The sequence below is a fragment of the Clarias gariepinus genome, chromosome 4 (assembly GCF_024256425.1).
Source record: "Clarias gariepinus isolate MV-2021 ecotype Netherlands chromosome 4, CGAR_prim_01v2, whole genome shotgun sequence".
Taxonomy (NCBI): domain Eukaryota; kingdom Metazoa; phylum Chordata; class Actinopteri; order Siluriformes; family Clariidae; genus Clarias; species Clarias gariepinus.
The window spans coordinates 24,767,909-24,783,689 of NC_071103.1; the positions used below are offsets into that span (position 1 = coordinate 24,767,909).

General features: G+C 37.8%; 1 protein-coding gene across 7 annotated transcripts in view; it reads left to right on the top strand.

Moving 5' to 3' along the window:
• ptprub (protein tyrosine phosphatase receptor type Ub) overlaps positions 1–13,001 on the top strand; it is a 229,887-nt gene extending 216,886 nt beyond the window's left edge. For all 7 annotated transcript variants that reach the window (XM_053493940.1, XM_053493942.1, XM_053493943.1 and 4 more), the window contains 5 exons: positions 2,066–2,380; positions 3,876–4,001; positions 7,760–7,917; positions 8,600–8,735; positions 8,966–13,001. In XM_053493940.1, coding sequence (XP_053349915.1) covers positions 2,066–2,380; positions 3,876–4,001; positions 7,760–7,917; positions 8,600–8,735; positions 8,966–9,028 — 798 coding nt within the window. In that variant the 3' untranslated portion in view covers positions 9,029–13,001. The remainder of the gene's footprint in view (positions 1–2,065; positions 2,381–3,875; positions 4,002–7,759; positions 7,918–8,599; positions 8,736–8,965) is intronic.
• Positions 13,002–15,781: the final 2,780 nt, after the last annotated feature.

Below are 15,781 nucleotides of genomic sequence, written 5' to 3' on the forward strand. Positions count from 1 at the left end.
AAACACATAAATCAGTTTTTTTTGTACTTATAATTTGTAATATGAACATCATTAAGACTATTTCAGACATTTTCCTTGTTCTCTGGAAAAAAGACTCAAACTGTAATGGTAAAATGGAGAAAGTCAGCTAATAAACTGCAGAATGTAGATTGTGATTTGGATAAAGAAATCATTATAAAACCATTATTAATGTCATTTTAATGCAAGGAAAAAGTTGGTGGTCAGTGTTGTATGCAGTCCTCAAATGTCTGTAAAGATGAGGACGTACGGCACTGAGAGGAATGCTGTGGAAAAACGATTGGTAAAACATTCCTGACTGCACAGTCAAACAGTTGATTTTGAAAACAGTTGGTTTTCTGTCTCAGATTTATTGCAGCTTTAAGTCTTATTGTTGCCAGATATACTGGCAATGGCACGTATTAGTCTTAATGATGAGCAACAGACTAGATTGCAAATTGCACATTTAAAATCGACTGTAGATATTTTATGAGCTTTCTTGGGATTGAGATGATGATGTGTGATAGTGAAATAAGCTGAGCCTCCAATTACTAGTTTGTCAGTTTGAATTAACCGATTACTCATGGTCCTTTTTCTAAAAACAGTAAGGAATGTTTTTTAGTAATGTTTATGTTTATGTGAATGTGTGCTCACATGCCTCGGAAGAGTGAACGATTTCAGGCTTATGATTTTTGATGGTTGCTTAATTACACTAAAGATTGTGAGATATTTCTCAGATTATAATGCATGACCAATTTTAACTTCAGCTGATAAAGCAAGTGCTTACATTTTATCACTTCTTTCAAGGCAGAAATCTCAAAATGAACTCTTCTCTCTTTTCTCCATTTAACTCTTGAAGTGCATTTTACTTTATTATACACCATATGAATTATAACGCAATTATCACTGTGTGCTTCCTGGCTGTAATGGAGGGACCAGGCACAGGAACATGTTGGAATAGAAAAGGCTGACTGCTGTTTGATGGCAGGGTGTTGTTTCTGCTTTGATGCAGTAAAGCTGTCTCTCTGGCACTCAAACTGGCATCTTTTGTATTACTCTAATTCTGCACTCATGATTTGAAATGCAGGTGGCAAATTTATTTAATTGTATAGATTTTCTATGGGTATTGTTTTTTTTCTTCTGTATTTACGATATTCATTGAAGAGTTTAGTATTGCTTTCTCCACGTAAACAGCAGGCAGGAATTTGCACACAGACCCTAGGTAAGCAATGTTCCCGTTTTAGTGATGCTTTTTCTGATGAAATCATAACGTTCCTATTAATTATTTATGAAGCTGGCCTGATTTCCAGTTTTTGTTCAATAATTTCAGCTGCTCTGTTTACGAATGAAGTGAAATGCTTTTTAAAGTCAAATCAGAAAGCTGTAGTTAGCGTGAAGCCCCATCTGCAGAGGCCAGATGCACGATGCGGCTTGTGTGAAGTGTAAATCAACCTAATCGCCCCAATGGCAATGAGCTGCTCTCATCCCCTCTGTATTGCTGCTTTTCTTTTTAATTTTTTTTCATTTTCTTTTCCTTCTCCACCCTCATTGTCTTTTTGTCTAGTCTGTTTGATTACCAATGTGATTGTGCATCCATCTTTATTGCTGTTGCTGTCTTTAGGCTGCTCCCAGCGAGGGGTCGCCACAGCAGACCATCCGGTCTGCACACAAGCTTGGCACAGGTTTTACACCGGATGCCCTTCCTGATGCAACCCCTCCCATTTTATCTGGCTTGGGTACTGGCATGGCGTCCAGTGGCTGGGGTTTGGGCATTAGCAGGGAATCGAACCTGTGCCTTCCGCATCTTTATTATCCCTCTTCATATTTTATTATCACTACAATTTGTTCCTCTTTCAGACATGCTAATCATTTATTTCTGATACTGAGTCATCTAAAAAAAATACTTGGTTTAAATAACACAAATTTACAAACCTGTCAGTCAAAGATGAACACAGTCATTTAGAAAATAATGAAGTGATTTTGTACCCAGCAGAGCTTGTCAGAGGGTACAATATACTGAGCCTGTGCAGTTGATGTGAGTGCTTACTGCATGTGTGTCCCCATTCAGACGCTGAACTCTGTGACACCTCACCTGGATGTGGAGGAGTGCAGCATCGCACTGTTACCACGGAACCGTGAGAAGAATCGCAGCATGGATGTTTTGCCTCCAGACCGCGCTCTCGCTTTCCTGGTTACTACAGAGGGCGAGAGTAACAACTACATCAACGCTGCTCTCACTGACAGCTTCCATCGGCCGGCAGCCTTCATAGTGACACCTCATCCTCTACCTGGCACAACCACTGACTTTTGGAGGTTGGTGTTTGACTATGGATGCACCTCCATCATCATGCTCAACCAACTCAACCAGTCAAACTCAGCCTGGGTAAGTTTTTCCAACATGGCAATACCAAGCAATGCAGAAGTGTTAGGCATCATGCAAAGAGGCTTAAAGTATGCTGAGACTGAGTGCAGGGAGTTTGCATGATCTCCCCACGCTTGATGGGATTCCTCAAATAGCCCAAAGACATGTGATGTAGGCTGATTGGTAATTCCAGTTTACCTATAGTGAATGACTAGGAGGGTTAATGTGGGCTGGTGCTCTAAGACACCCTATCTAAGGTATCATCTACATCTAAGGTGTAACCCCACTTTGTGCCCTGAGTCCCCAAAGGTAGGTGGTATAGACAATGGATTGTTTAACTGTTTTGTATAATTGTTTTTTAAAGCACTTTTAACTTTTTCTTGTATGACAGATGTTATATGACATGGATAAATATTATAGTAGTGATTGTTTTTGTTGCTGCTTTTGTTGTTAGTCAATACAGTAGTTTCCCCTTTTTTCACAGTTCATATGGTGATCTCCAACATGCGCTAATGTTTGTTTTGCTTTCTGTTATAGTCCTATTTCCACCCGTGTTCTCTCACTGCCTTGCCCCCAATTATGTTCACCTGTTTTGTGTTAGTCCATGTTTAGCACGTCAGGTAAACTCTGCTGTGTCAGTGTGTCATCAGAAGGTCTTATTGTGCTTTTGCAGCCAGTTGCCGGAGTGTTCGAGACCTTATGCTCTCATCTAAGTGAAATGTTTTTAGGGATTTTTTCCTCCTGCTCCAGATGGAGCTTTGCTATGTTTGCTCTAATTGCTAAAGTCTTAGAATGCTCACTTGCTCCATTGTCCTCTAGTCTTGGTGTGTGTTCTCACTGAGCCATTTGCTTTTTGTCATTCAGTCTCCCCTTTACTTCATTTTACACTTCAGTGGATTACAGCTTATACTGTAGCTGTTCTTACTTTCTTTATTCCTCTCTCTCTCTCTCTCTCTCATTGTTTTTTTGCCTTCAAGTCACACGTTTTCTTCATTTTTTGGGCTAATTTTCACCCTCGCTCCATTCCTTGCCCTCTGTATCATTCTCCCTTCAATCCTCCCTCTCTCTCTCTCTCTCTCTCTCTCTCTCTCTCAAGTCCCTCTGTATTAATAGATGCCTCTTTGGTTGCCAGTGTCACAACTTTAATACTGCTCAGTCTCTGAAGACAGTAATCCATTTATTATCTCTTTCTACACTGTCATCTCATTACGACCTGTCTCCCCCTCCTTTCTTTCTCTCTCTGTCTGTCTCATTCACTGTGTCTCATTAGGCTGCAATCCCTGAAGGCATTTGAACACTGTTTCAACTACTTATTGTACTATTTACTGTCCTGATGCTTTTGAAATTTCTTCTTGTGTGTGTTGCTGTTTTTCTTTTTCTGTTTGCTCCATAACCTGGAGATATGACTCCTAATTCCTCTCTACAAATAAATTCCAGATACTTATTTCAAATTTGTTTTGTATCCTCATTTATGTTTTTTTTTTTTTTTTTATTTCCTTGTCTTCTTCTTTTCTAGCCTTGTGTGCAGTATTGGCCTGAACCTGGTCTCCAGCAGTATGGCCCCATGCAGGTGGAGTTTCTCTCCATGTCTGCTGATGAAGATATAATCACACGGCTGTTCCGGGTTACAAATGTTTCACGGGTGAGTCTCAACCTATAAACGCGCTACGCACATACTCATGCTCATGCAAATGTCAATATGGTGTTAAAACAGGTTCGTTAAGGTTCTTTAGGAAACTTCTTGCATTTAACAATTCTCATATAAAAAAAGACATTATCTTTCATTAGTACTGTAGTTCTATTATGTCTCTGCAATAGAAAGAACTATGCAAACATGACTTTACAATTTCAGAGTGCTTGATATAAGATGTTGCACAGCCAAGATAGTAAAATGTGTTCAGCTCTCTTCACATTGATTTTTTTTTTTTTAAAGATGAAAGTGTAGATGAACGTCAGCATGTTTGCTTCATCCTGTGCATCCTTTAAAATGATGGAGCTTGAGTTTTGAATTATCTCTCAAATTTCCACTTGAGCACATATTGATTATTATTAGAATTGCATGAAAATGAACAGTTTGTTAGTGCATAAACAGACGGTAGTTACCCAAGGTTATTTCATATTTACCATGGGAAGTGTGTATACAATAGCAATAATAAGTTCTAAGAAAACATTCTTCTTGCCTACTCAGACACACAGAAGCAAGCTGAGGTTTTATAAGAATATTTGAAATCCAAAGAAGGTCAAATTTTTCAATTTACCCCAGCTCGTGACTACTAGGAAGAAGGCTATCTTCTTCTGTTTTTCCCAGGGCCACAGCACAGCGCACTTCAGCGGGAGTATATTATAGATACTCTTTCTACATTTTTTGCCTGAAGTGTTTGTAACCTACACCGTTTTTATTTTCTCATAGACGCTATAATATGGCAAATGAGAAAACAGGAAGTGCTGGGAATGAGAAAAAAGAAAATGACAAAGCTCTCATCACAGAGAAAACAAACAGTGTTTCATAATGAGCAAGCATACACTTACAGTACGTATCTGTCAGGAGGATATTTGTTGTCGTGGGAGGTAAAAACCTTTGTATGTGTGTAAGAAAAAAGAATAGGTCAGTCAGTTGTCCATGTCTGCCAGAGCTTCGCCGACTGTCTGAGTGACAGATGGCAGATTAGCGACACACCTTGTCATGATACAGTGCATGTGCCTGTCATCCTCTACACCTCCACGCAGCTCACACTGTCACACCGGCTTAAAGGAGGTCCACTACTTATCCTCTGAGTGCCGGATATACAATACAAGACTGTGTGTTTGTTTTTTTAGCCATAATTAGGCCACGTTTTGCAAACAGTCTTGCTTGTTTTATATAAAAACTTGTGTCCAAAGCCTAAATCCACATCTCATGTGTAATTCGCTAAGAAACACTGTATAATGGCTTTTTTTCCTCTTATGCATATTATTTGCACATGATGTTAGCACAAACAGATTAGTGTAGCAGTCAAGTGATGTTTGATAAATATATTTTGTAATCCTTAGGAAATTAGCGGTAGATAGGTAAATAGGCAATATCACATGTGACAGAGTGCTATACTGCGGACTATAGCATGGCTCAGATGTGTGTAGGATGACCTCGATGATATTGCTTTTATACAGCAGTTCTACAAACACCATTTGTTTGTTGATGTGTTCCTTTATATAACCAGTTATTTTGCTCCATCAACACATATCCTTCCATGACTGGCAAAACGTACTAATCGTGACCGGCAGAGCTTGTGACAGACATGTAGTGTTATTACCAGGGATGAGAGTAGCTTTACATTCTTAACAGTATTAGGAAGCCAAAAGGTGGGAATTATAAAAAATGGTTGTGGACAGTCCTGTAAATCTCGTGACTTTCCTTTTAAATTTTCATTTATTCTACTCGATTTAGCAATGTCTTATGAGCTACTTAGCTTTGTAGCCGTAACTAAAAGAACATGGATGGTTCAGAAATGTTGTTTAATGACTTATAAGCATTATTAAGGAGGAAATGTCTTCACCGCTCCCTGCACTGGCTCCCTGTAGCTGCCCACATGAAATTCAGCTAAAAACACTACGCACCACGTTTCCTACGATCCTCCAGCACCGCTTGACTGGCCCCTCCATCTTTCAGGGATTGAGGAAGATGGACATCTAGACTGTTTTATGTTCTGGCACCTCCTGTAGGTGGTGGAGTAACCTTCCTCTAGTTGTCTGTACAGCTGAATTATTGGCAATCTTTAAGCAACAGCTAAAGACTTATCTGTTTCTTAGATATTTGGGTTAACCTTACTGACCTACTGTACTATCACTCATGCTGCGGCAGTTAGGGTAGTTAATTAATGGTTAATAGAATCCCATGGGACGAGCAGCAGGGATGTGTTATATGCTGTAGTTAAATGCCCTAGTGGTGTTACCGTCTATTCGTGGAATGCATCTCATCCAATCAGATTGTTTGTTGGAACTAACTGTTGCATAATTTTGCTTATTTATCTTTTTACCAACGTTCCTCAGGGCAGTGGTGCCACTGATCATTTAGAACTGTCAACACAGTTTTTAATTTATGAAACAGAATGTATGACAAAATATTTTAATAACAACCCTACAGTATGTTAGTCAAACTACAGTACTGTATGTGTTACAATACTGATTCTCCATTAGAAGTCTTGTGTAGATCTGGCAACCACAGTCATAGCACATAAATATGTTAAATTAGACATCACATTCTTTACAATCGACAAGAAAGCTTCACACCAAACATGATTTTTTTAACATGACTAACTTCAAAAAAGATACAGAATCCCGATGCCACCACATAAAAACGGAATACTGACTTAATTGCACATAATGTAAAAAGTAGATTATTGTGTATTCACAGCCAAATAGCAAAAAAGCTGCATAAATTCGCCTAACGCAGTTTACTGGTTCTGACACAAGCGTCTTTATTTAATAAGAACTTCATTTCTTCAATGATTTTTTTCTTATTCTCTATTGAACCTGCATTTCCTTTAAGGTCCTAAGTTCTTTTGCTTTGTGGTTGACCATTTTCACCACTGTACAGAGGCTTTTAAACTGCAATTTGCACCACTCAAAGAGAGCACTCAGTAAATGGTCCTAGGTGCAATTTATGTCATGAGCTACAGCTACAGAAAATTGAATGCTAATGTCAGACATATTACCAATGCATTTTAGGACCACACTGAGTCATGGTCTGGATCAGTACCTCTTCATGTACATACATCTCAATCTGATTCACACTTTCCACTGTGCGTACTTGCCATTTTCTCTTGCTTTTGCTTTTTACTTGGTAAAACCTTAGACAAAAACTACTGGATAAATAGGTACTTTGTTGTCAATGTACCCTTAAAGTGACAAAGGTAGTCTTTAATGTTAAAAAATGCACCTAAAATGATGGACACGCAGGCAGTTTTTACACATACTTAATGCATATACTGAATGTGTGAAGCTCATAGGAACTTCCACTTTGCAGCATCTACATGAAGTGCTGGATTTTTGGCTTTGCTGTTTTGCCCGACCTGCTCTCTGTTATAAAAGTGCTGAAACAGTTTTTCTATCAGCATTAGTCACTGTGCCTGTGTCAATGGGCTAGGTTTCCTGTAGTAGACTCTTGGGGTGCCATAGGTCTAGATATTAATAATGCTTGCGTTTTGGGGCAGAGGACTGAGTAAATCAGAGCTTGTGTGTCTTTCTCTGGTGCTGTTCTTCCCTATAGACTCATTCATCACAACTCAGGCCCTGCTGACTCTGCATTCCCAAGAGTTGAACATGGGGAATGGCTCTGAGGCGCCTGTATACGTACACATAAACAGAACCAACAAATTTATAAGAGATGATACATCGCAGCCCATTTCTCTTGTTTCTGCTTAGCTACAGGAGGGTCATCTGGTGGTGTGCCAGTTCCAGTTCCTGCGTTGGTCAGCGTATCGTGATGTTCCCGACTCCAAGAAGGCCTTCCTTAACCTGCTAGCCCATGTGCAGAAGTGGCAAAGAGAATGTGGCGATGGTCGGACTGTGGTCCACTGCCTGTGAGTAACACACAGGATGCACACACAGGTTGTACTGTGAATACAATTGAATCCATTTCAGTTGTAGTGGGAAAAGGTGAAAGTTCTCAAATATCAATGACTAACACACACAGTTATGGTCATTAAAATATCAAACAGAAATTCCTTCTACAGTACATACGCACATGCAGTCAATGTACTCACATATGCAGGAAAACAAAGGTCCCTGGGGAGAAAGAGTTGTTTGCGCCTGTAGGCATGTGCTGCTTTTCAGCGTCTGCCCAGGAAAGCACATCATTCAGAGTTGTCACACAGTGTTATTCCCTGCTAGCAGGGGGAAAGAGATTATGGAGATGAAATCAATTACGTTCTAATACAAAATACAGTAGCCTCCCTCAGCAGTGTATCCAGAGCTGCCAAGACTCTGACTGCGATTGATTACACTACCATCGCCTCATCTGTCTACAACCGCACCTCCACTCCCTTCCACTAGCCAATGAATGCTGTTTGTTCAGGACATTTGGATAAAATGTAACATGCCAAATAGAAAAAATGAAAAAGAAATCATGCAGTCGCTGATTTAAACTGCATTTCGGTTCATACATATTTATTAAGCTTACTGTAATCTTCTGTAATAATAAACTGCATGCACAGTATATCCTTATAATTTCCACATGCTTTATGTTTTTGTTTATGTCCACAGTAATGGAGGTGGGCGCAGTGGCACGTTTTGTGCATGCACTATTCTGATGGAGATGATCCAGTATCAGAGTATGGTGGATGTCTTCTATTCTGCCAAGACCTTGAGGAATGCGAAACCCAATATGGTGGAGTCACTGGTAGGTGGCAGAAACTGTGAGACTGAGCAAGCTTAGCAGGATTCTTAAACTCCATCAACTTTTATATGGTTGAATGGGAGCAAATATGTTTGATTGACTTAACTATAGATTATAGAAAATGAAAAAGTAAAATAACACAAAATAAAAGATTAGATTTTTCTTTTCCCCAGGCGTACTGTTCGCAGCACTATACTGAATCATAAATATTTGTGTGCATGTGACTCCCCTAGGAGCAGTACCGCTTTTGTTATGACCTGGTGATGGAATATTTGGAGTGCATGGACCTCAGATAGCAACATATCTCAACTGTCCTGTAAATACAGAGGAGGACTGCTGGAAAATTCGTCTTCTGTATTCTCTCTCTCTCTCTCTCTCTCTCTCTCTCTCTCTCTCTCTCTATCACTTTGAGATGTATTTCCATCTCTCTCCCTTTTCCCTTTGTCAGCTCCCTCACATCAAAATTCTTACCTTGGAGGAGAAGAGCAGAAAATAAACATGTGAGCAGAAGCGTTCGCCTTTCCCCTGGAATGTTTAGATGTGGTGGACCATCCATGTCCTAGTTGTTTGTGGTTTAGTGTTGTTTTGTCAGCATCTTTTCCCCTCCTGTTCTCCCCTGAGCTGCGAGCAATCTACTCAGAATAACTCAAAGCCGGCTCTGGTACCGAGTGCAAGCGCGTCTTGACTTCATTTCTTGAGAGTGCGACCTATGTTATGTTGTTCCATGCTGGAAATGCTGAAAGACAGAAAGTGTCCCTTGTTGGCTGGACTGAGGAAACAAAAGAGGTGTTGCCTGGATGTGTTCTCCCTACATGCAGTACACCAGAGTGAGACATCTGAGGCATGGTCTATAAGATTAAGAAGAGCAGAACATAGACACACTTAAGGATACTCTCTTTCTCTGTTACTTGAACATTGAATTAATTCACTTGACAGGGCATCTCTATGGAGGGGTTTTCACTGAAGAACCTTGGATATCCATTTAACAAAAGGATGTCTGGACTGCATTATACAATCCTAGTATTGTACCTGGTTGGACCATCTACAGTTTTAACCAATAGGAATGCGTCATATTGGTCACTGTCTGTCATTTCCTACAACACAACAATTCAATGTCACTTACTGAAAAAAAAAGAGCTGCCATAAATTTGATGGCTTTAATACCCTGCCCTAACTTTTATTATTATTATTATTATTATTATTATTATTATTGCTTTTCTCATTTTGTACATAGATGTAAGATCTGCAGATGTTCTGTTTGTAGACAGATTGAATTACTGGTCAGTGTCATCAGACAAAAATGGTTAACAGGTTGACACTCACTTTTGCCCTTATATACTGTAGCTGAGCAAGAGAAGTTCTAAATAAGATTTACAGTTGCATTTAGAGGGTGCAACAAGGGCAAAGCCAAACTAAAAAGATAGGGTGGAATGATCGCAAGAAGTCAACCAGTGTCGACTTCTAACCATTTATCTTCACGCTGGCTAGTATATGTCAATTGGTTAGTGTTAATCAGTTATGTGGCTGAATGTTGCTGTCTAAATGTTCAACTGATGCAGCAGCCTGGATGTAAGATATTTTATAATATCCCTTTTAATTTCAGCAGTTGAACTTGGTGACTCATTTCACCACATGTTCATACATCTGTTCAGGTGTGTATGAAATAAATGTATGAAATACTCAAAATGACCAGTCACTATTAGACTCATTTAATCTTTCTGAATACAAATATTAGTTTCCTAATAATTACTTTCAAATAAATATCTCATAAAGTATCTCAAACAGTCAACAAAGTAAATAAATATTCTTTTTCAGTTTATGATTTACTGCTTGTATGTAGTCTAGGTAAAGCAGCACCATGTTAAAGCCATATTAAAGATCAATGACACTCACATAGTGTATTTTAGAAATGCCTGCTGAAATATTATTTTTAGACTGACTAGTTACCGGTTGCCAGACATACTCCAAGCTATTGAAGTTTACTGAAAGTTATTATAGCTTGTTTATTTGTATATGTGGTTTAATTAATCAGCAAATGTCTGAGATTTTCTAATTGCCGTACTGATTAGCTAAAGTTCCCCAAAATAACAATGTAGCATTAGTAGTGATGACTCAGAAACTCTTTTCTCCTTAACGCTATTTATTACCTGGCAAGTTTGACCAGCATGCTTCTGTTTTGTGGCAATTGGCAGCCAGTTAGTCCAATCTGGATTTTTTAGCAGGAATGTGGGAAAAATAAAACTCCTAAGATGATTCTCTACACAAAGTGTAATACATTATTAATGCAATGGAATAACAACAAGCTGTACTTCATAGTTGTTTTTGCAAAATAATGTAATGTGGGTAAAAAAAAAGGATCAGGTACAGTATCTAAATGGGCATAATTAAAGTTTTGCAGTGCATTCACTGCTTTATCCCACATCATTAATAAAGTGCATAATTAATGTGCTTGCATCTGATTATGTGCAAACTGCAGAGCCACAGCTAGAGCCAAATTTATCTGACCTGAAATAGATTGGCAACTGCTGGTAATTATATGAAATCAAGTGCTGTCTTTTAATCCTTTAATAATTTATATAGGTACAGGCTTTGATTGTCACGCCAGTTTTCTTTATCAACATATGGATAAAGAGCTTATTAGTAATTCCTCAGTATTTTGTGAGGTAATTTTGGGTCGGTTTGTAAACATTCCTTAAACAATGATGTCCTGACTTACATCGGCATTAATGAAAGCAGGTGGTAATCTAGACACTGTCAGAGTTTATCCAAATCAGTAAGATGGTTGACACTTTGAGAGATGGGTGCTCTATTCTGCATTAACCATCAATATCAGCTTTAAACACAATCTAACAAATAGATAGGTTTGGACACGTCCTTCTCATTATTCTAAACGTGGCAAGGAGAGTAGCAAACGTTGTGTAAGTTAAATAGGGAAAAGATAAATGCATAAAGATGGTGAAATCAATAAAATAGGAAGAGTCAAATGTTTAAAAAATATAGATAGTAAATGATAAATGGACAACTATTATGTTTTTTTTATTTATTTTAATTTTTTTAATGACTGACACTTTAATTTATTACCTTTTAGGAAAAAATGTAATTTTGTTTTTTCTTAATTCACCCAATTATAAAGTCTAATATTTTATCATATATCCATACTGTATAATAATTAAAATACTCCACAAACATTTGCACAAGTTGTATACAGCATAATTTAATTGGAAATATACTTGCACACACGTCTTACAAATAATATTCTAACTGCAGAGCTGCCAAAAATGTCGTATTGGAGATTCATCAGGTTAATTGTCATTAAAAACCCACACACAAGATTTTAGTGCAGCTGCTTTGTCTTTTTATAGCTGTGCATATGTCATTCCAGATGTTGGGCTTTTGGTCTGACACTGAGTGACAGTCTCTCTAGCCAATGGCATCCAGCACAGTCCAAAACTCCAAGCCAACAAGCTGGTTTAGAGAGTCAAGGGAATCCACTGAATGGTCTGACAGATGGAACAGTTTATAATAGGAAAGAGTTATTGAGGGTTCATACGGAGAATTTTAATAACCTGTTTTTTTTTTGTTTTTTTTTTTAAATGACCCTGAACTTTGTGAGAAAGTGCCTGGACCCTCATAATGGAACTGAAGAGTATGTGTACATATGGATGTATATTTGTTTATGTGAATAGTATGTGAATAAACCAATACATGCTTGGCTACATTTAAAAGTAAATGCTAAAAAAAGTTGAATGTATTGTACTGTATATTACTTTTTTATTCATTAATGTGCGACCAAATGATATAATGCATCTATCGCCTGCTGTGGAGATCAAACAAGTGCAACCTAAAGTCCCTCCATGAAGCCCACCTGTAGTCATACCAGACCGCATAACCTTGCAGTCTTTTATTCTGTCTCTCATATAGTATTAGATACATATTTACCATTTATTTTCTTATTTTGTACAGCATGTTGTTCAATGGTCCAGTGTGCTTATTTAGACAACATGGAAAAACAGTGGACTTTTGCCATCTAGTCTGATGTGGAGACGGCCTGTGGGCTGCTTCTTCCATGTTGTTATAATTATTTTTTCCCTTTTTTGTAAGTGTTTGTGTATGGTGCTGAATGGACTGAAAAGAATATTGTGTTTTTGACCATATATTTGTGGGTTTGCAAGGGAACATGGAAGCAGATGTGACAGAGCTCTGAGGGTTGGAGGGGTTTTTTGTCTTTGAAAAAAGATGAATAAAAGGTTCTACAAAGTATGTTACTCATGCAATTCATGGGTTTTACTTATTTTTAAAAGCTGTATTTTGTGTTTGTATTGTCATTTTTATGAGGAATTAACTTGAGACAAATAATTATTATCGTTTTTGATGACTGTTCAGTTCATTAAGAAATAGGACACTGTACCAAGTATTGCCTCATATGTACGTCAGAACCACCTTTGAAGGACATACATGAATGTCATGAATGTTCTGCATCGAAATAAACAGTAAGTGAAGTCTGTGTTTCTATTATGAATATTCCCATGACACAAAACAAGACCTTGTGCAATATATATTTTTTTTCTGCACCAATGCTTTTACATTTTGATCATTTGCCTGACTTTAGCTTTCTTATGTCCACACCCATGGCACACTGCAGTTTTCTCTCTTTTTGTGCACACGGTAATCTGTAGCTATTGTGCGTCTGAATAATTAAGTAGGCCTGCAAAGTGAGCCAATGTTTAAGGAGAACAACTTGCCCAATTAATTAGAGAACAAGACTCTCTCTGTCAGCATGCTCTAACACTACCAGAGAGCAAGTCTTGCAATTTTTCTGTTTTCACATTTTATAAATGACTTAAGGATCTAATTTGACCATCCAGTTCTCTGGTTTTGAATCTCTTTTCAGAGCCTTGAGGAACCAATGCCAGTAATGTGGTATTGTAATTTGTTTATTTACATCAGAATTAATTGGGGTAATTGTGACACTTTTATGCAAAAAATATGTGTGACTGCCAAAAGATGTGCAGGCAAAATCCATTAGTATTTAGCCATGCACATTGTTTCATTTTCTGATAAGTTTAGAGATGCAGTTTCATGCATGTGAAAAATGGATGATTGCATAAATAAAGCCAGGAATGAGCTTTAGAGAATATAAGGCTCCTGTATGTGGAATCAGAAGTCTGATAGCAATCCATTTCAGATGACAAATGACACATGAGATCAGCAGGCAGTCGCTTTCTACTCAAGCTGTCTTTTTTTTTTCTTTTAGACTCCCTGCTAATCAGCATTTGCAGATCCTAATCTCTCACCTTAAGAGGTCATAGCCATTGGCTCCCATCTTTCATCCCGACTGCTTTCATGCAGCTATTCTTAAGCCATTTGCTCACTAGCAAAGTTCTGTCACTATTTTGAACGATTTTGAAAATGTTTTCATGCAAGGCAAATAGGTATGTGTAGGCATCATGCTGAATATCTGCACATACTGTACTGTTCCAACAAAAACGTGGACATGCACTGAGCAAACCCTGTGGTATTCAGTGTAGTCACTGGTGCATGGAGCAGGTGGAAAGTTATTTTGGCACTGCGGTTCAATGCGCAGTAAAAAAGAGATGCCAGATGGCCGGATGTTCCTGTGCAGGTTGTCAGTTCTACAGCTGCCCAAATGCACCTCTTATCTGAATCGTGTATGTGCGCGCGTGGGCTCTGGAAACATGCTGTTCCAGCCTGCATAAAGCTGAGGTGCTAAAAGTGCCATGTAGTGGACATGTGAATAAATTCCTTTCCATATTTTGCCTTTTTTGTTTATCGTTTTTTTTCTTTCAACCTGTTACGGAGAAATAGTGAGAGTTAGACCTGAACCATCTGTTTCTGCTTGCTTTATCTGGTAAAGATATGCTCGACCTATCTGATGCTTTCCAGGCTTTTACTACATGCATATAAAACTGCCTGGGAAAAAAAAGTTCCCTGGAAAGTGTGCAGTTAGAAGGCCTTTCTAGCAAATGTAGCATGTCAGGTAAAGTGATGAGCCATACCTGCCCCATTAATACTTTAGCATTAACTGTCATGTGACCAGCATGAGACAGCAAACTGGTAACAGAAAACATCACATCACAGCACAGCCTGAAAGGTCTTTAAAGTAAAGATACAATAAACCCTACCAAACACATAAAAAACAATCTGAACGTGGGAGTGCTGTGTAGATCCTTAATTAAGAACAAGCTAAAGACAGATCCGCTTGGTAAGGTTACGATACATCAAAAAAAAAAAAAAAGAAGAACATGGTCTGATTAGTAAAAATACTTCGATTATAAGTTGCGAAAAAACAAATAATTTAAAAATAAAAACTAATGTAGGGTTTTGCTTGAAAATAGAGAGGAGCAAGTGTGACAAAGTTATCAAGAAGAACTCCAGCATGTTCAGTAAAACCTCCCAGGTGTTTAACTTACAAAAACTGCACAATTGTTTATCCTAACATTACTTATAATTTTTATGCAATTTTTTTTTACATCAAATATTGACTGTTTATTTAATAACTATTTATTGCCTTTTTATAGAAGTTTTTTTTATGTAGAAAAGTACTGTAAGTAAAACAGCTGTTAGGTTTTAATGAGCGTGCTGGAGAGTCTGCGTTCTTCTGGTAACTTTTGGTTTAAGAAATGACGAGGTACTGACTGCATAAGTTAGAATTAAATAACTGGTTGCTATCTAAATAATTTAAATCACTGCAGTAATTATCTAATGACAGGCTCTTACCTCTTTGCTTAGTTAAATCCAGGTCACATTTTTTGCAAGGCATCAAAGGCATCTTCTTCTTCTTCCTCCTCCGCTTCTTCTTATTATTATCTCATGATTTTTGCTTGTCTACATCATATGTTGAGTTGAGTCCAAATGGTAAGACTATTGTTTGATTTGATTTCCTTTAAAACATACAGTAATAAGCATAATACATAGAATAAAGAGTATTTTTATTATAAAAAATTAAATTAAATATTCAATATTCAGTTTATTCAAACATTTAGTACGTTAACAAATTGTGTACCATGTTAACATTTTTGTATGAAAAA